Here is a 24,029-nt window from a genome sequence, read left to right as displayed (position 1 = left end):
GTGGGCAAGGGAAAGAATAAAATGATGTGTGAAAGGCAGGGCTGGGAAAAGGTGGCTAATGGCTGTGGTGGAGAGACAGCAGGTGCATGAGATAGGATAGGAATGCTGCATGGGCAGTGCATCGAGTGACCTTGGAAAGCTCATGCATTGCAAAATAATGTGGACTAGTTGATTGGGAGGGGGAGACAGAACACAGGAAAGAGAGACTGCAGGGAAGAGGATATTGGTGCAGGATGAGTGAGTTTAGGTCCAGGGGCAGGGGTGGAGTTGAGTGTGAGGCAGAGGGCTAGCAAAGATTGAGGCTGGAATATTATCACATCAAAGGATGTGTTGCTGCACAGCTCCCATCTATGTATTTCAGAGAAGCTAGTTTGGGGGAGAGAACCTAAACAGCACAGGTTATGAAAAATTCACTGAAACTGCGCATGTTGTGCCCAGGAGTGTTTTCTACAACTGGGTGGTCAATTCTGCTCTCGGTTACCATTTGAGAGAGGTCACTTATTCAGATGGACAGGTGATTGGTGGTCATGATCATGTAAAATGCTGCACAGAAATTGCAACAGAGCTGGTATGAACATGGTTGCTTTCACATGTGGTCCTCTTGCTGATGGGATAGGATAAACCTGTGCTGTTGGGAATGGGTTCGGTATAAGGATGGACTAGTGTATTGCAGATTGGGTAGATGGCAGATTACCACTTTGGGGGGGGGGGGATGTGAAGGACTGTTGATAGAATGTTTCTCATTTCCAGGCACGAAATAAATAATCGAAACCCTGGCAAAGGATCTAGTCCAGAATGATACTGGGTGATTCTTTGCAGCTGATTACTGAAGAAAGGGGGGGGGGGGAGGTGATGGAAGCTTTGGTGAAGTGGATGAATGCTGAAAAGGAAGATAGGAGTACTTGGAGAATTAAAATGGTAAATCTGAGTTGTGACTGTACATGAATATCTCAGTTGAGAAAATCATCGCACATGAAAGTCAACCTTCTGGGATCAGATTCTGACCCAGTGCACATTTCATTGTGCCAGGGAGCTTGAATGAATGTAGCTTTTCTTGCATATTTGGGTATCAGTTGCACACTATTACATTCTGGGTGCACTGTAACAGTCTACATTGATACTATTGCAAATAAATAAATTGATTTTAAAGATATCCTAAGTCTGTGAAATTTATATTTTCATTAAGGGATCTATGAAGAAAAATCAGTTAAAAGAATTGATTTTTCACAAATATAAATTTCAAAATTTGGGAAATAATGTTTCTCTTACACTGCATCCCACCTTCCCCTACTTGAACCAGATATGTGAATTTCTACTGATTTTAAATCTTTCACAGTTAGGAGTAGATTTTTTTCAGCTGGAAAAGGAAGTCTTGACATCTAGAATATTTTTTTTTTACGTGCCATTCTGAATCCACCACCTCCTTTTGTGCCAAAAAAACTCCATAGAAGTTGCTGGTGAGAAGAAGCAGGTCATTCAGTTTTGAGTCTGGAATTATTTAATCAGATTTTCTGGTATCTAGTATAACTGGCAAATGGTTCAGTACTTTAAACCTACTTTAAAATACAAGACAGTTTGAGGAAGATAATAACAATCTGTTAACAATCTGTTTCTGTTAACGTCACCATAATAAAGAAATGTGAATACTTCACAAACAATTCACATTTGGTATCTACAAATATAGTTAAGGAGAGTAATGATTTATACCAAAATCTATTCTGTTGTTAGCAGAAAAAGTTGTGAATACATTTCTGATTTATTGTTGTTATTTTGTCCTATGCCATTTCTTTTTTCAATGCTGTTATAAAAAATACTAAACATCTCTGCTCTCAAGATTTACTGTTCTTATTCTCCATCCTCAAATTTGTAGTGGAATTTATGAAATGATGTTTTCGTCAATCAGTGGTGTAATTGGGAATTACTTTCCTCAAAGACAATGGAAATCATTTTGAAATATGAGCAGACTCAGTGGGAAGTTCCATATTTTTGTTCTACAGATGTCAACCAACCAGACTTGGTACTACTTGTCTGAAGAGTGCCAGTTATAAAATGAGTGTTAAGTGGCAGCACAAACAGACATGTGAGTAGTGTGGCTGGCACTAAACGGTTAGTCAACCAATTTGTTAGTGCTCCAGAGCTTTAATAGCTTGCACTGGGTTTCCAACCTGTCAGTACTGTCAGAGAAGCCTCTGCTGCAGGCACTTGTGTTTTTGTGTCATGTTATGGCTGGAGTAACTGCCAAACTTTTCATGGTATGTTGCTATTTGTTTAACTATTATTACAATAGATTACTGACACTTGAAATTATAATTATGAAGGAAGCATCAGATGTTAAAATAATAATATGAGACAAAAAGAGATACAAGAAGTTAGACAATTTTTTAAAAAACTAGAAAAAAATATATTTTGCCCCTTTGTGTCTAATTTTTATGCTGCAATTAAAAGATCTAGCATTAAATGTGATTAAAGTAAGTTGTGGTTCCATATCAGTAACAGGATAAAAGTGAAAAGTCTGCAAAGAAGAAATTTAATAAGGTTATCAGCAGCTTACTTAACAATCTCTCAAAAAGAGTTATGAATGAATTTGATGTTGCAGTGAACTTCTTTGATGGACAGTATTCTGCTGATTGTCATTACTATACTGCCATATAATTTTTTCTGTGGAGGCTCTAGAATTGTAGGATTTCATCTACTTTTACATAAATAATTACATTTGCTTTGTACTAAATACAAATTTAGCTCCTCACCCAAATCTTGCCAGGGCTATGTCATTTATACAAATGTTTTAGAGAAGTACCTTTTGCTGTGTTAGGTTATTTAAACTTTTTTCTACATCTCATTGCTAGTATAAAGTTTGATGAGTTCACATATGTTTTTTATTGGATAGTTCTAAGCAATCCTGTATTTGCTGCTAAATGAACTATGTCTAATTCCAAATAATATCAACCTTATGGAAATTGAATTCAGCTCAGTTTTTTTTACAATTAGCCTTCACAACATATTGAAATTTATATTTATCAGATGTTTCAGCTGTATGTACAGTGATTCAGTATTTTTAACCACTTGAGACTGGCTATAATTTAACAGGTACTTCATCACACCAGCTGTTCAGTACACCTTCAGCTAGTAAATAACTTATTGTAAGCATAATTCACCAGCTTCATGTTTTGTAACTGTGTTATGTCATTAACATATACAAGATACAAAAATGCCCAAAAATACTTCACTATGGAACGCCACAGCTGAGAGTCTTGTATGCTGATTTTACCGGTAGGTTTTTCCCTTCAATCTTATAACCTACTTTAGTTCACTGTCTTCTGTCTTGGAAAAAATTTAGCACCATTCCTCTTATACCGTAAGCATCTAATGTGGATAAAAGGACTGGCTTATTCACAGAATCAAAGGCCTTAGACATATCTATAAAAGTCCCAATAATTTCTGTTGCTTTTATGCAGTCTGTGTAGCAGTTAATGGAAAAAAGTTGCTACTGCAGTTATTGCAGACCGTCCTTTTTGGAAACCTATGCTACAAGTGGTTTAGTAGGTTGTAATTTTAGAAGAAAGATTCCATTTGAACTAGACTTTTTCTTTCAAGTAACTTGCCAAGTGCTGAAATCTATTAAATTGGCCTGTAATGAATTCTGTCAATGGTTGCTCCTTTTTATACACTAATTATATATCACCCAGCCATTACATGTTTTTATTTTGAGTTTTGATATTACTGTCATTACTTCACATGCTGTTACACTCCTCATGATAAATGAATTACTCATGATAGTTAAGTTTATTACTGGTGCTGATTCATAAGTGTCTTCCCTGTATGCCTTACTAAAATGCTTTGTGAACACCTCACTCACCAGTATTCTGTTTTCTCTTAATGCTATATTATTGCAACCTGATATTCTTTTGACATTCATTATTCACTATATTCCATGCTATTTTACTAATATTACTGGATTCATTATATGTCTAACGTAATAATGTACTTTTAGTGTGTTCAGCGATCCCTGTATGTTTGACTGCTAGATTTGTGTTTTGTTAGCAGGTATTGCAGTTTGGTGTCCCTCAACAGTGCATATAAGTATTTCATATTTTCCTATTATTTGTGAACTTCTGTATGAATTTTAAGTTTATTTGTATAGTCTATTTTCCTTAGTGTTTTACCACTTGATATGCCTGATCAAATTCTTTGGTTAAATATTTCATACAAATGGCCCCAGTTTTCATTAACCTGCTACCAGTCTGTGCCATTAGTTATCCTTCTAGAAATGAGTAAGTCACTGTGCAGAACTATTTTGTGGTTGGCATTAATCTCTGTGGCAAGAGCTCTATGGCTTTTAATATTCTCGCCACTAATTCTTCTCTATTTAAATTCACAACAATATGGGCAATGCAAGTGTGTGGGTCAGGTGTTATTCTAATTTTGACAAATTCATATGGATATGGTCATTATTATAGCTTAAAAAGTACATGCTCACATCTCCTATTACATAAACTGTTTTTTGTTTGTTGAGAAGTTATTCAGAAGTTCTTCTAAATGACAAAGGATTTCATCTCCATGACTGTTTGGTGCTCCATACAGGACAGCTATTATTAAGTTGTTTGTGTCTAGCTTTATTTGTACTGCTGCTAATTAAAAGTCAATCTACACAGTGAGTTCATCAACATAAGGCCGGTATTACACTATCAAATTTCTTTGTCCAATATCTTTGTCAAAGATATTTGATGGTGTAATAGGGACTTTGTCAAATGTCGTCCAATATTTGATCAAATCTAGGGCCTCGCTGTATATTTGATCAAAGAAACCGCTTGTCTTCTGTTCACTGCAATGTGACATGTTACCACATGGAGCGCCAGCATCGCTGCAGCGTTCTGTCGTCTGTAGTGTTTTTATGACCATTGCCGGTAAATACAATTGGTGTGGCTGACAACTACAAAATTAATAGAGATGTCTGAAGCTGATGAGGCACCCTGAATACAAAAATGGATTAAGAAGATTGGAGACCTAACCTAACCTAACCTAACCTAACATAACCCTCTCCTGTAGCAAGGAATCGAAGTGTTATAGTGAGCCTGTCTTCTGAAGATGTAGCTGTTCTTAAGTGAATATTGTGCTTTGTGATATGAGGATACACTTCATTGAGCACATACAGAAATGTATGCTCATCCATTCTTAAGTAATTGATGTACGACTTGACGTCTTCCACTGTAAGCTCACGTAGCAAGTTTTGTTGAATGCTTTTATCATGTCGTCGTAAAACCCACGGCTTCACCCAGATTAGATTAGTTTTTCGTTCCATAGATCCGTGCTGAGGAGATCCTCGTGGATGTGGAACATGTCGATTTTTTTTTAGCTGAAATAACAATACTAATAGTATGAATAAATACATCATTTGTTTCTATTAAAAATTTCGCCAATGGAGTAGAAGGAGTTGGCCAGTAGTAAGTCTTTCAGGCTCCTTTTAAACTGATCTTTATTTCAAACTAAATTTTTTATGTTTCCTGTCAAATTATTGAAGATGAGTGTTCCTGAGTAGTGGACCCCTTTTTGAACTAAAGTAAGTGCTTTTAAGTCCTTGAGCAGATCACTTTTGTTCCTGGTATTGTATGTATGAACTGAGTTGTTTGTTGGAAAAAAGAGATATATTATTTACGACAAATTTCATTAAGAAGTAAATATACTGAGAAGCAGTAGTTAGTATACCCAGTTCTTTGAAGAGGTTTCTGCAGGAGGTCCGTGAATTTACTCCACAAATAATACGTTTTACACGCTTTTGGACCTTGAAAACTTTTGTTTGACTTCAAGATTTACCCCAAAATATTATCCCATATGACATTATGGAATGAAAGTATGCAAGCTTTTTCATTTTTATGTTGCCTATGTCTGCTAACACCCGAATTGCAAATACAGATTTGTTAAGGCCTTTCTGCAGTTCTGTGGTGTGCTCCTCCCAACTGAATTTATTATCAAGTTGTAATCCCCGGTCTTTTAAGACTGTCAACCTCGTATGTATGGTTCCATTTTTTCGCCCCACTTCTTTTCCGCATGTGCACACAATGCAATTGGAGTACGTAGAACTGCTGTGGTTAATAACAAGTTGTTGTCAGCCATCTTGAACTTTGATGAAAAACTTGATGACAGTGTAATACTCCTTGTAGCGCTACGTCAAAGATCTTTGTCAAATATGTTGGACGGAATATTGGATCACATCTTTGATCAAATCTTTGACAAAGAAATTTGATAGTGTAATACTGGCCTAATCAATGTTTTTGCATTGAATGTTATTTCTAGCCTAACATAAATGCCTGCAACATCACCCTTATGTATCTTTCTACAATACACCATACAGACTCACAGTTTTGTATTTATTTAACTTAAAACTATGAGTCTATTCCCTCTTGGATCCAAGTTCAACTGCAATAGAAAAACGTAATTTACTATGTCTTACAAATTCATTGAATTGTTGTATTTTATCAGTGATGTACTGGATAATATTGGACATTATTTTACATTTTTGTCTACTGTTGTTCTGTCAGCAGTTCTGTTGCTTTGGTGTATGTACACTGAAGGCTCTTTTACACTAAAAAAAGGAACTTCACATTCACTCATGCACAAACTGTTTTCATCAACTGCGCAGTTCAGTTCAATCCTTTATATAAACATATATGAACATTCATGTTATCTGGAATTTACATCCTTGAGTCCAGATTTTCTGATAAAGAAGGAGTGATTAATAGTTACTCTGATTTTGAATACTGGAATCTACATATTTCTAATTTCCTGACTGATGCCTACCAGCAACCATTTTAACACTTTTGATCCATAACATACAACTACACACTGAACCACAGACTGTAATGCATAGTCTACAGGTAAATTATTTTTATATCAAGTACTGTGGCTGTGAATTTCGCCATTCATCTTACATTCACTCTTATTTATAATCATAGATAGGATTATGGTTTAAAGATATTAGCATGTAAGTGTGTGAATCTCAAGGTCCCAGAAGAGGCTTATGAAAGGTGTTTAGTTATTTTCTCAAATAATTTTCTTACTGTACTTTTCTGTAGAATAAACATATTTTGGCCTTAGCAACAATGACAAAGGAGGTGAGAATTGGTGGAATGGGGAAGCTACCAGGGAGAAAGGGTCTGGGCGGTATTGAGTGATAAGGGGAATGGTTCGGAGTTTAATGGAAGTGGGAACTATGTGAGTCAAAGAGTAATAAGAGAATATTGCCCAGGAGTTTTGTCTGTGAATAAGGCCTGTGGACTAGTTGTGGGGGAGGAGGGCCAGGTTGTCAGCATAGGTAAAGGTCAGGTAAAGTTCCGTATTCTGGCCCTAGTGGGGCCAACTGGGCTCGACCAATCGCCGTGTCATCCTCTGCTAATGACCTCACAGGATGCAGCATGGTGAGTCATGTGGCCAACACACCACTCTCCCAATTGTGAATAAGGACAACCATCAGCTGTAGAATGGAATGATGACAATGAAAATTTGTGCTGAACTGGGACTTGAGCCTGGATTTCCCACTTATCGCAAGCAGTCGCCTTACCATTTGACTATCCGTGCACGACTCATGGAAAGACCCAAACTTCCATATGTCGTCAACCATGTGTCTACAATCTGTGCTCATACATCCATTATGTATATTCCCGAACAGGGCAGACATTATGCTTGAAAGTCACTCGCCCAGTGTTGGCAGAAAGTTACAATATAGCAGTGCCTGTGTTATTCTGATTATGATGCAAAGTTCCTTTGGACTGCTCGCGATAAGCGGGAAATCCGGGTCCACGTCCCGGTCCGGCACAAATTGTCATCGTCATCATTCCACTCTACAGCTGATGGTTGTCTTTATTCACAATTGTGAATACATGTAATGTGTTTCGTAATGGATGTAGTGGCCACAGTGCCTGTTCCTTTGTACATGCATGCATGTCCAAAGGAACTTTGCATTGTAATCACAATAACACAGACACTGCAACATCGTAATCCACCACTCCTCAAGTCATTATTGGGTTCCTTGACCTTGGAACCACCACTAATTGGTTGAGTAGCTCCTCAGTTGGTCTCATGAAGCTGATTGCACCCCATACCAGTCCTCCCACCAAGGACCAGGAACTGAAACTGGGTCCCCCACGCGGCAGTCAGCTGTGCTGACCACTCAGCTACAGGGGCGGATTGTTGTTGGTGCAGGTGTTGAGAGAATTCATGGTAAGGCAGTTATATTTGTTGTGAATGCCTAGGCTATAGGGAAAGGAACGTTTGATAGGAGAAGGGATGGCAGCCGTTAAAGCGTAGATATTGTAGTACTGAGGTTTGCGTGTAGGCTTCATTGAGGTCCACGTCAACATCAAGGAAAGTAGCTTTTGAGTCTGGAATAAGAGCAATAGCCCAATCTTAATTTAATATTATCTGCTTCTCTCTACTTCTAAAGGTCAATAACACAGCAACATCTACCTTTTAGGAAATACAGCTTGAGGCATTGACTGGCTGCAAAGTTTGTTCAGAGCTGAATAAGGCGTCAATATTTAAACAAGTACATCTCTATAACTACAATAAAAATATAAGTTTTAGCAGCATAAACACTTCTGTAATACAATTGTATTTATTCCTCTGAGACTGACATTCTCTGTTGATACATGTATTGGAACAATTAATGTTTCGTTAGTCCATGGCTCCATTTCCCTTGGGAGAAATGTGTTCCAAAGGTTTTCAGAAATTACTGCAACCAGTCGCCTTTTATGTAGATGTATTTTATTTAACCATGACCGGTTTCGAGCTGCCTAGCAACTCATCATCAGATGGTATATACATTTAGTGCTTTTTTGTACCCATTGTGTGGGTGGTTGAGTATCTGTGGAGATAAATCTTTCTGCAGGTATATATATATCTCTTTTAGGACGTATTTTTGAAACCATTGTGTCTTGTTTATCACAATTTCACAAGTTAAAACTTTCACTAGATGTATATTACTTTTATGAGGCACTGTTGGAAACATATATCTTGTTTTTCGTAATCATCGCTGAACACACTTAGCCACAGATACGAATACAGGATTTACACATTATAAACAAGCCAAAGATTGCAATCTTTGGCTTGTTTATAATGTGTAAATCCTGTATTCGTATCTGTGGCTAAGTGTGTTCAGCGATGATTATGAAAAACAAGATATATGTTTCCAACAGTGCCTCATAAAAGTAATATACATCTAGTGAAAGTTTTAACTTGTGAAATTGTGATAAACAAGACACAATGGTTTCAAAAATACGTCCTAAAAGAGATATATATATACCTGCAGAAAGATTTATCTCCACAGATACTCAACCACCCACACAATGGGTACAAAAAAGCACTAAATGTATATACCATCTGATGATGAGTTGCTAGGCAGCTCGAAACCGGTCATGGTTAAATAAAATACATCTACATAAAAGGCGACTGGTTGCAGTAATTTCTGAAAACCTTTTCACACCACAGTCGCAGTGTTCCACATCCACAATGGATAAAAGTCTCAAATGTGTTCCAACTAGGGACCAATGCTTACTCTCTATGCTAATAGATCCTATCACAAGTGCTTTTGTTAATATTCGCATCTGTCAATGCCAGGGCAGTATTTAGGCAGGTGAAAAATGTGCAGCTGCGCAGGGCAGCAAAATGCTGCCATTGAAATTTTTTTTAAATATAGTTTTAATGAAACTTCCTGGCAGATTAAAACTGTGTGCTGGACCGAGACTCGAACTTGGGACCCTTGCCTTTCGCGGGCTAGTGCTCTACCATCTGAGCTACCCAAGCACGACTCCAGGAAGTTTCATATCAGCGCACACTCCGCTGCAGAGTGAAAATCTCATTCTAGAAACATAGTTTTAATGTTCATTGCATCAGCAGCCAGCCATTCAATAATTTATTGGCAAAGTGTTGACAAGGTGCACCTGTCATTAAACTCGTATTTCTTCCAGGGCCGCTGTTTAGGGGAAAGGGATCGTCAGATATGATTGTAATTTAAACCCTGCATCACCTATCAGCACGTGAGGGACGGGCATGTTTGTACCTGACAATGGTTCCTGATGCAGAATATATTTTCCTCACATGAATTCGCGGAAAACTGCAGAGTTTTCAAAACTTGTGCTGTCAAGGCGTCGATAATCCTGGAGTTGTAATCGTCATCTTTCCTCTGAACCTATGGGCTTTTTGAATTTTTTTTTCGGTTAAATGAGCTTGAGTAACTTCGCAGTTGTTCACGAGACATTTGAAAATAACTGAACAAACTGTTTTCATAAGACCACATTTTCTGGATAATCGACATTCCACTGCAGTTTGATTATATCAAATGCAACAGAACCAACTTCACTATGGCCAGTTAGTACTCGAACTGCTCCCTAAATTTGGAGCTGAGAACCACGTGAACTGTTGTGTTGTGTGTGACGGCAGTTACATGCGAGCAGTATAGTTGAAAACAAGTTTTTGTAACAAAAATAATTTGAGCCACTCCATTCTAACATATTTGGCATCTATGCCGAGTGCAGTTTACAGTTCTCCACACACACACATTTGACTAAGATGGAGACAGCTTCCTTCCCCCTGTGGAATTAAAAAGCGATGGTGTGGCGTGAATCACCAGTGGCCAAATATCTGGAACAAAATGTTCTATTTGTTAGTAATAAATGCGTCATATGAGATAAAATGATTTGCATATGCCTTGATTGATAGGCGAGACTGTTCGAGCAAAGCGGAAGAATCTACGAGACTCCCACAGAAAATTTTGTTTCAGGGTAGAAGACTGACGATTGACGTGTAGCCCACACTTGTTTGTACACTGTTTCAATTTTTGAAATTTTCGGTTGAATGAGCTTGTGTGATGTTTCCAATCATTCGCGGTACATTCGTAAATAACTGAAGAATCCGTCTTCACAAGACCACAGTTCCTTGCAAAGATGGTGAAAATCCCCATCATTTATTGTTAATTTCATATTTCATTTTTCTTCGTTTCCTGAAAGCAAGTGAAAATAATGACAACAGTTGAGCGTCGGAGAATGGCAACTCATGTTTAGTGGGCAGAAGCTGACTTGTCCGTGACGAGCGCCATTCAACAAGTGGATCACTGCGTCCCGCAAACTCTGACCACAGCCAACTGCAGCCGTCAACAGAGCGATCCGAACACATGGGCAGCCCGTTCACTGTTTTACACAGCCTTACTCTCCACGTAATAACGTAGCGTACGAGATATTACGTGCAGCATCGTGTTGAATTTCTTCACCCATTCATGGTTATGTTTCCGTCATACGCAACACAACGTTTCACTTAGTTCTCAGCTTTAAATTTCAGTATTAATTCCCAGTATTATAACTGGTCAAAGTGAAGCTGGTTCTATTGTGTTCGATATCATCGAAGTACGGTGGACTCTCGACTACCCGACTCGTGCCTATGGCCTCCGCACTATTCGGCCTACTTAATTAATATCATAATAATACTTCACCATAATAATATAAGGATTAAGTTACTGTACGTACAGTACTTTTACAAGGCTTCAGCAAGCAGCTGCCGGCTACAATGCTGCGTGACCTTCCAGTATGTTTTATACATCTTTTGTGATTGTAACACATCTGGAGTCACAATTACAATACTGAATAAATTACTGGGACTACTGTTCAAAACACGATACTTAGAAGCGCTCAAAACAACAATGAACACACGTAGAGAGCAGCTGCCTTGGCAAACTGTGTTCTTTGCTGCATTCACAGTGGCACTGACATCGGTGGATTCCGCCAACCACCGACATCGTCCGAAGATGGCCGATCTTTTCAAATCAGTGCGCCGCTACGTGCGCGGTCACAATGTAGCCGATCTCATCGCCCGAACGTGCAGATTTCGGACGACAATCGATGAAATTAAAATCAGTTGGTTTTTGGTCATAATGGCCAACATGACACGAAACATGGAATGTGGGAAACTGATAAGTTTAGTGAAAGGAATAGTTTGTGGTACCCGGAGGATGGAAAATATCATAAGCGTGTACTGAAATCGCAGGTTTATTGGAAACGACAAGTAGGCAAAATCTTTACCGGAAATTTTAGGTCAAGATCATAACCTCTAAAATTAAATTGTTCAAGCGACAAGGATGGTTTATCTTATGATTAAAGTTACTGTTATGGATCTTTTTGGGCTGTGATAGGTGGACATTAGCCGTCCACAAATTATTGTTATTGCTCATTGGCGTTTTTATGCTATTAGGCTGTTTATTCTGTTCCATGAAGTGGTTTGCAAATGTGGTGCACGTATGTTTTTCCACTTTACACTGCTTTAGGTTTTAAAGTATCCCAGGCTCAGTGTTTGTCTTTCACATGTATGCTGAATGACAATCATTGATGGTTAACTGACATATATCTGCGCAACTTCAAATACATTCAGCGAAACAGATTTCTAGTCCTTCCCTAGAGGTGTGATTTGAGCTCTATTAAAAACTCTTAATACTCAATACTGGATCAAATAAAGCTAGAATTTTGAAATTAGATATTTGACATCTTACCAATCATTAGGCCTGTACTACGTTCTGAAAAGTACAGTTTCAAAGTTTTTGTGGGATGTGTTGGATGTTATATACAATGCCATAAATACTAATTTAAAAGCTAACATTTTCACTCTTGCGCCACAGATACTACGAAATTTTTAATTTATACTGTGTCGAATTTTGGAGCTATGCTCCGTGCAAGTGCCCTGAAAGACACTGTAATATAGTTGATACCGTAGTATTTATTATAGCTACACTGAATCTGAAATAAAACTGCCTCCAGGAATCTTGTTACATCCTTTCTCAAATCCACTGGGCAAGTGTTCAAAGAGTGGTGAAGCTTTCAGTACTAGAATCTGATTATGTGAATATACTTACTGCCAGTATTGCATTAATATATGAGGGTTGTTCAATAAGTAATACTTCACTTTTTTTCTCAGAATATATTTATTGCTAAGAGTCAGAATTTGGTGACAATATACATCAACATGTCTTGTCCATGTCCTACTTTTCTACGTAGTCTCCATCATGTTCTATGGCAGTATGTAACGTTGTGGATGAGCATGTATTACCTGCTGCTAAAAACTCTTGTCCTGTAGGCGTACCTATGTTTTCACTGCATGACACTCTCGTCATCTTCAAAGTGTGTTCCTTGTAGGGAATCTTTAAGCGGATCAAAGAGATGGAAGTGCGAGGGTGCCAGGTCTGGACTGTAGGGTGTATGAGGCAATGATTTCCAGTGGCTGTGACAGTACATCCCGAGCATGGCTGATCATGGAGCTCTGTTTCTGCATTTCCTGAGGTTGTAACTTTCTTTACCCATCGTCTAACTGCACTCCTATCAACTGCAGCATCGCCATACACTGCACACAAACGTTCATGGATTTCACCATGGTTTCTTTTTCTGCACACTAGAATTCAATAACAGCACGCTGCTTAATTGCTTATAACGTGAGACGTATGTAGGTGCCATCTGCCAGAACGGTTCGAAACTTCACAGGTGCACAGAACAAACATCAAATGTGGAGCACCAACAATGACGTTTGCCTATGTATATTAATAGCTTTTTTTAAAAAAAAAAATGTGGGGCATTACTTACTGAAGGACCTTCGTACACCGTCTTTAGAACAAAATATGCTGCTGTGAAACCGCAAATCTACTTTTCATTAATTAAACAATACTTGCTTACACTTGAATTTTATCCATTCATCATGTAATAGAAACATCTACTTTCACCACGTAAATTAACCATTATGTGCTCATAACCTCATTGACAAAACCTTTATACACCAAAGTCACCACTGTAGAATAATAAACCATAACTTGAACAATGTGTTTGGGAGAGATCCTTAGTGCGGTGTATCATTGAAACTACATATTTTCGTAATACATGGGTACTTTTTGAAACTCATCTGGTGATTCCAATAACTGATGACAGAGTGTACGGTACTCGAGACGTTCTTTTCGAGACAGATATAGCTCATCGGCATCTCATTAATAGCAAACGCCGCATTGCAGCACTCGTCTCCGAGCACAGAGGCGTCGTGGTTTCCATCCCACCCTAGGAAGTTAAAATCTAACATACCTCATAAAAAGACTAGATTCTAACCTCACCTAACCCAACGTGCTCGACCTGCCCAAAAGCTGACGAATGAGATTGGACGCGCCGTGACTGAGCTGTCGTCCCATTTTATCGCACGATCTCTGGCGACAGCGCCTGACACCCGTTGTCGGTGCCATTAAGAACGCAGCCTTTCTTGAGTTGCACATCAGAGGGCCAAAGTGCGTGCATTGTTAAGCTGTTATTTTGAGCGGTCCTTTGTGTTTTGAGTCCGAAATGGGTGATAAATGAAATAAATTTGTAGTGATTATGGAAGTCAGAAAATCTTAATAAAATTGGGTTTTGCTGTAAAAAGGGTTTTTCTAATGGTCTTGTTGTGGTCGGAAGAGGGAATTTATAAAATTCCGGCCTGTTTGTTGTCCAGCTTGACCATCCACCACACGACGCCACATAATCAGACTTCTACTGTATGTTCCGTTTCCAACACCCTACATCGCAGACACTTTTTTTTCAGTTCACGCAAGCGGTATGGATGGACGATCTAGGTTCAGTGGTGCTGCATATTGAAAGAAAGCCAAAAAGGCAGAGGAATAGTAAACTTTTACAGAAAATACTGCGAGTAGACTCATATTTCAGTTGTAAAAGTGAAAGTGAACCGTGTGGCTCTGAGCATTCGGGTGAGGTTGCGGTTCAAAACAGTTAACAGTGAACAGTGTAGCTCTGAAAGTATAGGCGAAATGAGAGTTTTAACTGGTAAACAGAATGTGGAAGTTCTAACTTCCAGCACTCCAAAAGGGTGTCCAGAATCTACACACTCTAAAGCAACGGGTTTTCCTGTTTCCAATAATGACCCATTTTATTGGTAGAGCAATGATCAGCACTGGATTATTTGGTTAAAATGATATTAATCAAAACAAAAATATTGATTTTTCAATTTGCTCACAGCGACACGCCGACGGATCTCAGCGATTTTGCAACAAAAAATTGTTTCAGAGGGTTTTGGCGAATGGGGTAATTGTAACCGTGAACATCTTGTACATTCTCCTGCGCAAGAATCGTTTTTCTTTTTATGTTGTAAATTATTTGTTGATGCATTCCAGTTCGCAGTATCTGGTTTCGGTGATTGGAGACACGCTGGAATAGGAATAGCTGGACATGAACATTCTACCTCTACTGAGATTGCTCGTTAAAATTGAAAAACAGAGGGAACGAGCTGAATCGAACTGACAAATGGTTGCTCACCCAGCATGAACATGAAGTTATGTATTAGAGAACTGTGCTGAAAAGAGTCGTTTCTGTAGTTAATAAGCTAGCTTCTAGGGTCAAGTATTTTGTGGAGACAAAGAGGTGTTTGGTTCTGCGAAAAAACAAAATTTCATGATGTGTCTGGAATTAACTGCTCTTTTCTGGCTGACCGTACAGAAGTTCTGGTAACGCTGGAAAAGGATTTACTTCATACTTGTCACCAACACCAAGATTTAATACGTCTTGTGGCGAGATTAACGGCCCCAGAAACATGTAATGAAGTTATTTCTCCTAAATATTTTTTATTCATAGTAGGTTCTACACCAGATACATCCCACTATGACCAGTTAAGTACACTATGTGATCAAAAGTATCTGGACACCTCCAAAAACATACATTTTTCATATTAGGTGCACTGTGCTCCCACCTACTGCTAGGTACTCCTATCAGCGACCTCAGCAGTCATTAGACATCATGAGAGAGCAGAATGGGCTGCTCCGTGGAACTCATGGACTTCGAACAAAGTCAGGTGGTTTGGTGTCACTTGCGTCATTCGTCTGTATGCGAGATTTCCACACTCCGAAACATCCCTAGGTCCACTGTTTCGGACGTGATAGTGAAGTGGGAACGTGAAGGGACACGTACAGCACAAAAGCATACACGCCGACCTAGTCTGTTGACTGACAGAGACCACTGACAGTTGAAGAGGGTTGTAATGTGTAATAGGCAGACGTCTATCTAGACCATCACACAGGAACTCCAAACTACATTAGGATCCACTGCAAGTACTATGAGAGTTAGGCGGGAGGTGAAAAAACTTGCATTTCATGGTCAAGTGGCTGCTCGTAAGCCACACATCACACCGGTAAATACCAAATGATGCATCGCTTGGTGTAAGGAGTATAAACGTTAGACAACTGAACGGTGGGAAAACGTTGTGTGGAGTGACGAATCATGGTAGACAATGTGGTGATCCGATGGAAGGGTGTGGGTATCGCAAATGCCCACTGAACGTCATCTGCCAGCGTGTGTAGTGCCAAACGTAAAATTTGGAGGTGGGGGTGTTATGGTTTGGTCATGTTTTTCATGTTGTTTTGCATGGCACTGTCACAACACAGGCCTAGATTGATGTTTTACACACTTTTTTGCTTCCTACTGCTGAAGAGCAATTCAGGGGTGGTGATTGCATCTTTCAACTCGATCGAGCACCTGTTCATAATGCACGGCCTGAGGCAGACTGGTTATATGACAATAACATCCCTGTAATGGACTGGCCTAACGCCAACTTTGTGCCAGGCCTCACTGACCAACATCGACACCCCTCCTCAGTGCAGCACTCTGTGAAGAATGGGCTACCATTCCTCAAGAAACCTTCCAGCACCTGACTGAACATATGCCTGCGAGAGTGGAAACTGTCATCAAGGCTAAGGGTGGACCAACACCATACTGAATTCCAACATTACCAATGGAGGGCGCCACAAACTTGTAAGTCATTTTCAGCCAGGTGTCTGGATACTTTTCATCACATAGTGTATAATAATTAGATACGGTACATAAATGAAGATGGGCTCTCAGTTGAAAGATCCGTATTTTATAAAAAATTAAGATCACATTGGAGAGAAGCCTCGTGAACCGTTTTGAATTCTTTAGATCTACGTGGACTGAAATTTGACAACTGTAAGTGTCAGTCATATAGTAATGAAACCAACATGTCTGGTGCCTATTCAGGCTTGAAAGCAAGACTTAGTGCTGAAACCCTCTAATTTTCTTCGTTACATATCCAGCTCTCTCATTGAATCTACGTAGTTGGCCCACGAGCTGCACAATGCTGCAATCGGTTTTGTGAGTTACGTACTTCAAGGTTTATATAGCTTCTTTACAGATTGTAAAAGCAAATGGAATGTCTTGGAAACATTTTTTTGATTCTGCAAGTATGACTCTGGAGTCACTATCTACATCTCAATGGTTTGCACCTAAGGATGCTTGTAAAAGTTTGAATACAGATTGGAAAGCTGTGTTGTTTACATTAAGAACAATTTCTGAAAGTGAAAGTGGTAGAGTTAAATGTGAAGCTGAAGGACTTCTTAGAAAGTTACGTAGTATGGAGATAGCTTTCATGACATCAGTGTGTGATTGTATTCAGCAACAGTTTGGCAAAGCAATGAAAAAATTGCATGCTGAGGATGCATACATTTCTGCTTCTGCTGAAGTATATGACTCTCTTGCCACGTTTTTAGGTGAGCTTCAGACATCTTTCTCAGTTCACAAGGATTATCTTACAATAAGCTTTTGGAGATCAGGAATTCGGAATCAGCTCCACCTCCTTCAGCTGCTGAGGACCAAAAAGTGAAATATCAAATTAAAAGCAAGAGATTCTCTGATGAATCATCTCACTCAGAAGACAAACACAAATATCCTGAAGAAGAAACAGGATCAGATTGTGTTGAATTCTGTAGAAAAATGAAATCATCATATGAAACAATGGAAAATCCGGAATGGAATGTAACAATATAATGAAAAGTATAGCTGCTACTCACTGTATAGCAGAGATGCTGAGTTGCAGAAAGGCACAACAAAAAGACTGTTGGGAAATTAGCTTTTAGCCCACAAGGCCTTTGTCAAAAGTGGTCAACATACACACATGCACACACTCATGCAAACACAACTCACACACACATCACCACAGTCTCTGGCAGCTGGAGCCATAAAATCAAGAATGACTGCTCAGTCATGGTTCTAGCCATAGAACCAGGCATAAGAGTCAGACTGGGTTTTCATGAAGTGATAAATGAATTCACAGATACAAAAGTGAGAAGGAAATTATTTATCTAAGTTTGCTATATTTTCGAAAAGGTTGGTTAGACGGTACTGAATCATGCATTTGAGACTGACCAAATTTCGCATTTAAGTGAAGTAATTTTGGTATAGGGTATTCAAGTGTAATGATTTTCTTTGTATTTTTACTGTGTATTGTGACCAAGGTTAATGTTTCCACAGTAATTTTTCAGTAAAGGCAGCCATTGAACTGTAGTTGTTATTTAATTTTTTTTGAATATTTAACTTCATGTTATATGTTATTTAAACACTTCAGTGAAGTTTAGAACTGAAGTTAATGATTACACAGCTTTATTCTTGGTAGTCCATAAGTCAACAGCAATGCTAAAGTTTAGCAGCAGATAGTGTAAAATAAATTACTGCACAAGGGCATCACACAGGCTAAATACAGCCCTGGTCACTTTAGAAATTTCACCATTCTATTTATTCTTTGTTAATAATGATCTGTTAGCCTTCACTGTATTTTCCAAGGTTTTAATGTTTTTTTAGAAACTATGTTGAGTGTTTCATAGCTCTGTTTGCAACAAAGCATTAACAGTTTGTGTAATAACTGGCGGCTAATTAGACAAATGTCTCAGTTTTATTAGGTACAAAGTATTCTGATGCAGTACAGTGACCGTCCTTTTACCACACACCTGCTTAGATGCAGGAATAAATTAGATTTTGCTTTATAGTGTCTGCTTGTTAAACATCTTACCAGTGACGATGTTAAAAATTACAGTTTTTGTATTTATGTTTACACTAAACAGGCTTTATTAATTTTAATTGGTTGATTAATGTATGGGACAAGTCTTAAACTTGGATCTTTTTTCAAGATATTACAAATGAGGCAGACAACTCCATGCAGGAGGGCAAGGGCTGCAGAAGGAGGGAATAAAAGAAAAAAAGGAAGAAAGGATGGAAGATTATAGTTTAAAACTCACTGATGACCAGGTCATTAGAGATGGAGCATAAGCTCAGATTGGGGGAGGGTGGGGAAGGAATTTGGTCATGTCCTTTTAAAGAAATCGTCCCAGCATTTGCCTTAAATTATTTAGGGAGATCACAGAAAAGTTAAATGTGGATGGCTGGATGGAAATTTGGATCACCATCCTCCTGAACGCAAGTCATTTGCTAACTATTGTGTCATGTTACTTGGTGGGGTGGACAAGCATGTGGTGTAGATTTGGTGAGTGGTGGGATACAGCTCTCTGAGGAGTGGTAAGGATAATAGCGTCATGGGAGATCTGCTTCTGGGAAACGTGGAAAAGTGCCTTATCTCCACATGCCCACAACGCTGTGTAATGTTTTACATCATGCTAGACACCATAACCATGTGCTTTCTCCACAGACACATGTTGCAGATTGAAATAATGCAAACGGGGGCTCTAACTTCAAGGATAATTAATTCATATGGGATTAGTTTATGCTTAAGAGATTCAATCAATTTTATTGTATTGGGACCAGCCAGGTAACTACAATCCAACTGAAACAAACTGGGGAGTGGATACAATCCTGAAAGAGAAAAATCCAGGAAAGTGATATGTGAGTATGGAGTATGAGGCAATAGAACAATGTTGGCAAATATACACTACTGGCCATTAAAATTGCTACACCACAAAGATGACATCCTACAGACGCGAAATTTAACCGACAGGAAGAAGATGCTGTGATATGCAAATGATTAGCTTTTCAGAGCATTCACACAAGGTTGGCGCCGGTGGCGACACCTACAACTTGCTGACATTAGGAAAGTTTCCAACGGATTTCTCATACACAAACAGCAGTTGACCGGGGTTGCCTGGTGAAACGTTGTTGTGATGCCTCGTGTAAGGAGGAGAAATGCGTTCCATCACGTTTCCAACTTTGATAAAGGTCGGATTGTAGCCTATCGCGATTGCGGTTTATTGTATTGCGACATCGCTGCTCGTGTTGGTCGAGATCCAATGACTGTTAGCAGAATATGGAATCGGTGGGTGTAGGAGGGTAATATGGAACACTGTGCTGGATCCCAACGGCCTCGTATCACTAGCACTCAGGATGACAGGAATCTTATCTGCATGGCTGTAATGGATCGTGCAGCCACGTCTCGATCCCTGAGTCAACAGATGGGGACGTTTGGAAGACAACAACCATCTGAACGAACAGTTCGACATTTGCGGCAGTATGGACTGTCAGCTTGGAGACCATGACTGCGGTTACCCTTGACGCTGCATCACAGACAGGAGCGCCTGCGATGGTACACTCAACCATGAACCTGGGTGCACAAATGGCAAAATGTCATTTTTTCAGATGAATCCAGGTTCTGTTTACAGCATCATGATGGTCACATCCGTGTTTGTTGCTGTAAATTACATATTGGGAACACTTTAATATTTAATGTTAAGAAATATCAGCTGTATAGTAAGATATTGGGAACACTTTAATATTTAATGTTAAGAAATATCAGCTGTATAGTAAGATAAGTGGTTGGTTTTAGGAATGAAATTTTTTAATCTTCACCTATGTGCTGCACGTCCATAACATTTAATCATGGGTTAGACCACAATATTATGCACTGAAATAGACAAGCTTTTGTTTTTCAAACTAGACCATATGCTGCCATCTGTTAGGTTTTTGTTGTATTAAATGCTACCAGTCAATGCCAACTGCTGTAAACTGAATATGTTATTAGTCCAAGAAGTATGGGAAACCATACATCACTAAAGCTGTGGATAAAATCACTGCTCCTTTCATAGCCTCATTTCATCTTACTCTTTTATCCAAATATATGCCCATAATTTTGTATGCACTGCTTCATTAATTTTCTGCTCTTTAATATTTAGTTAAGAATATTGCAAGCAGGAAATTAATGTGATCTGTGTTTGAAGGTGTTATTGTTAGGTATTATTGTTACATTATTTGTTGTACATGTCCTGTAGTTTGTAACAAAGACTTTGCACAGGCCATATTATAAAGTTAGTATCATTGATATGTTTTTGTCATCAGTTAATATATAAGTATTTGTTTGAGCAAATGCTGACAATTGAAGATAAAAAACTTACCATATTTTATGGGCTATAAGACACACTTTTTTTGTTGAAAAATTGTCTCCAAAATTCAGGTGTGTCTTTTACTCGACATTAATATAAAAATGTCTAGTGTGTGATTTAAAATTCCTGCCCATCTTAAAAATGGCCATATATTTGATGCTGCCGGAAACTTACTTCTATCTGGCAACAATGAATTCAACTGGCAGCAGCAGTGCACCGATGCAATGAACATGAGTTGAAGGGATTCACAAGCTTGCCAGCACTAACTCCCTCCTGCTTCACCATCACAAAACCAGAATACCATCTAGCATATGATGCAACATCGCAATCTGTGGGCTAAGTGAACTTGAATTGAAAGTGATTTATGTTATCAGTAACAGTACAATATTTTTGTTAGTGGCTAGTTCCATAATGGAACATAATTCATATGATGTGGGCTATAAATTGAAAGTAATAACATATGCAGAAGAACGTGGAAACAGAGCAACTGAGTGGCAATCCTGCCCTCCACACTAGAAAAAACCATTCGTGATTGGCAGGCTAGTAAAGAAGAACTGAAAAAAATGAGCAAGACTAAATGTGCAAATAGAGGACTAATGCAAACTGGCCAAAACTAGAAGATGACATATTGAAATTGATTCAATGACCCATCAAAATGACACTGGAATTAATACAAAAATGATTCAAATACATGCTCTCAAGCTAGTGCTACAGCGGAACTTAACAGACTTTGAGGGTGGAGTTGGGTTGGTGCTACAGGTTTAAAAAGTGTTTGTGGACTTAGCATGCAAACCAAAACATCTCAGAAAATGCACAAGAGTATGAAGAGAAAATATTATCTTTCCATCACTTTATGATTCGACATCAAAAGAAAACCCGTGTGGACCTAAGCCAAACAGTGAATATGGATGAAAGTCCTTTGACATTTAATGTGATGAGTAACAGAACTGTTGCCATGTGTGTAAGTGTATGTGTGTGAATTCCTAAGGGACCAATCTGCTGGGGTCATCAGTCACTGTTGCCATGAAAGGTGCTAAAACTGTAAACATAAAAACAAGTGGGCATGAAAAAATGCACTACACTGTTGTCCTTTCTTGTTGTGCTGATGGTACTAAACTTAATCCAATGATCATTTTCAAGTGCAAAAATATGCCAAAACCTTCTGAAACACTGCCAGGTGTTGTTGTTCATGTACATGTCAAGGATTGGATGGACAATGCTGATATGCAATTATGGATTAACAGAGTGTGGGAGAGAAGAGAAGGTGCTTTATTGTTCTCTTCTTGTGCTAGATCAGTTTAGAAGTCATTCAAAAAATTCTGTGAAAGAGAAATTGAGACAGGGAAATACAGAGTTTGTTGGTACTACAGGAGGACCTACTTCACAATTGCAAGCTCTTGATGTCTCGATAACCAAACCCCTTAAAGTGCATATGAGGGAGGAATGGAACAAATGGATGATGGATGAAACCCAGCATGAATTCACATGGGAGGGAAATTCCAAACAACCTACAATCAAAGAAGTGTGTCTGTGGATAAAAGAGTCATGGTCTAGAGTGAGAGAAGAGATTATTATTAAGTCTTTCAAGAAGTGCGGCATAAGTAACACTGTTGATGACAGTGAAGACCATCTTATATATGAAGAGGACAATGATGATGACGAAGAGGAAGAAGAAGAAAAAAAAGATGAGAAGAAGAAGAAGAAGAAAGTTCAAATGATGATTTTCAGGGATTTTAAAGGTCAGTTCAGTTTTATAAACAAAGAATTTTTTTTAGTCTGGATTTGAAATTTAAAAATAAAAATGATAAAAATGTAATTAAAAAAATGTTAAAAATGAAGGTACATCTTATAGTCCATAGCATCTTATAGTCCATAAAATATGGTAAATCAATAAAAGCTATATCCCTCTGATAGGGTCTAAGAGCTCTACAGATAATGTAGCTGTTATTGTCCTCAGAGAAGGTACATACAACTCACGCTAAGCTTATGCTAGCGTAGTTGTCGCTTTGGTCCAAGCTGTGCATCCTCTGTTGCAATGCAAGTTGGAGTTGTGATGGCCACTGCAGATGACAGTTAACAGGATACAGTACCATACTACAGCATATAAAGTGAACTGCCTGGCACTGAACTGCTGCTCACCAGAGAATGCTGTGTGACATCAAATCCAGGACTACTTATTCCATTTTTTTAAAAATTTTGGCTTGTCAGTCTTCAGTGCACTATCTCACTGAAATACTTTTACTGAAATCACAAGAATTCATGCTAATGCATTATCCAAAAGATACAGAATTTTATAGTTTATTGGGCACTCTCTTTCTCTCTGTTCATTTTATCTTTGTTGTTCAATTATTAAATTAACTGGTTGTTACTTTTGTTAAAAGGCGTTATTATTAATTCATACTTCATTATGTACCTAATTTGTTTTCAGCTCTGCTTTATCATTGTGGTACTCATCTTGCCGAGGGCTTACTCTGAAGATGTTGAGAGCAGTATGACACCCTCATTTTATGGATCAACTAGTGCTGAAAATTTCACTCCAACCGAGACAGTGACAGAAAAGGATGGAGAGCTGGAGACAGAGAGGACAGTTCAAGACAATGGTTCAGATGCCAAAGAAACTATGCAGACTGCAAATTTTGTGTATCCTGTAGGGGTGGTTGTTGTTGGAGTTCATCGTCCTTTCTATCCTCCTTATTTTTACCGACCTTTCTATCCTCCACCTCCTCCCCTTCCCCCTCCCCCTCCGCCTCCTCCTCCTCCTCCTCCTCCACATTTCTTTCAGCCATGGAGGAGATGGTAGGGGTAATGTTTAACACACATACATTAAAATTACGTTTTTATGCAGAATACTGTAAGCCTGAGATGTTCA

General features: G+C 38.7%; 1 protein-coding gene across 1 annotated transcript in view; it reads left to right on the top strand.

Annotated features, from left to right (window-relative positions):
* The first annotated feature begins 2,148 nt into the window (after positions 1–2,148).
* Positions 2,149–24,029, top strand: part of LOC124594562 (WAS/WASL-interacting protein family member 3-like) — a 35,201-nt gene continuing 13,320 nt past the window's right edge. The window contains exons 1-2 of the mRNA XM_047132933.1: positions 2,149–2,252; positions 23,589–23,956. Of these exons, the coding sequence (XP_046988889.1) occupies positions 2,223–2,252; positions 23,589–23,956 (398 nt within the window). The 5' untranslated portion in view covers positions 2,149–2,222. The remainder of the gene's footprint in view (positions 2,253–23,588; positions 23,957–24,029) is intronic.

This window comes from Schistocerca americana, chromosome 2, assembly GCF_021461395.2.
Source record: "Schistocerca americana isolate TAMUIC-IGC-003095 chromosome 2, iqSchAmer2.1, whole genome shotgun sequence".
In the NCBI taxonomy this organism is placed as follows: Eukaryota; Metazoa; Arthropoda; class Insecta; order Orthoptera; family Acrididae; genus Schistocerca; species Schistocerca americana.
The sequence above is the reverse complement of the archived record's forward strand: the minus strand, read 5'-3'. Positions and strand labels throughout refer to the sequence as shown.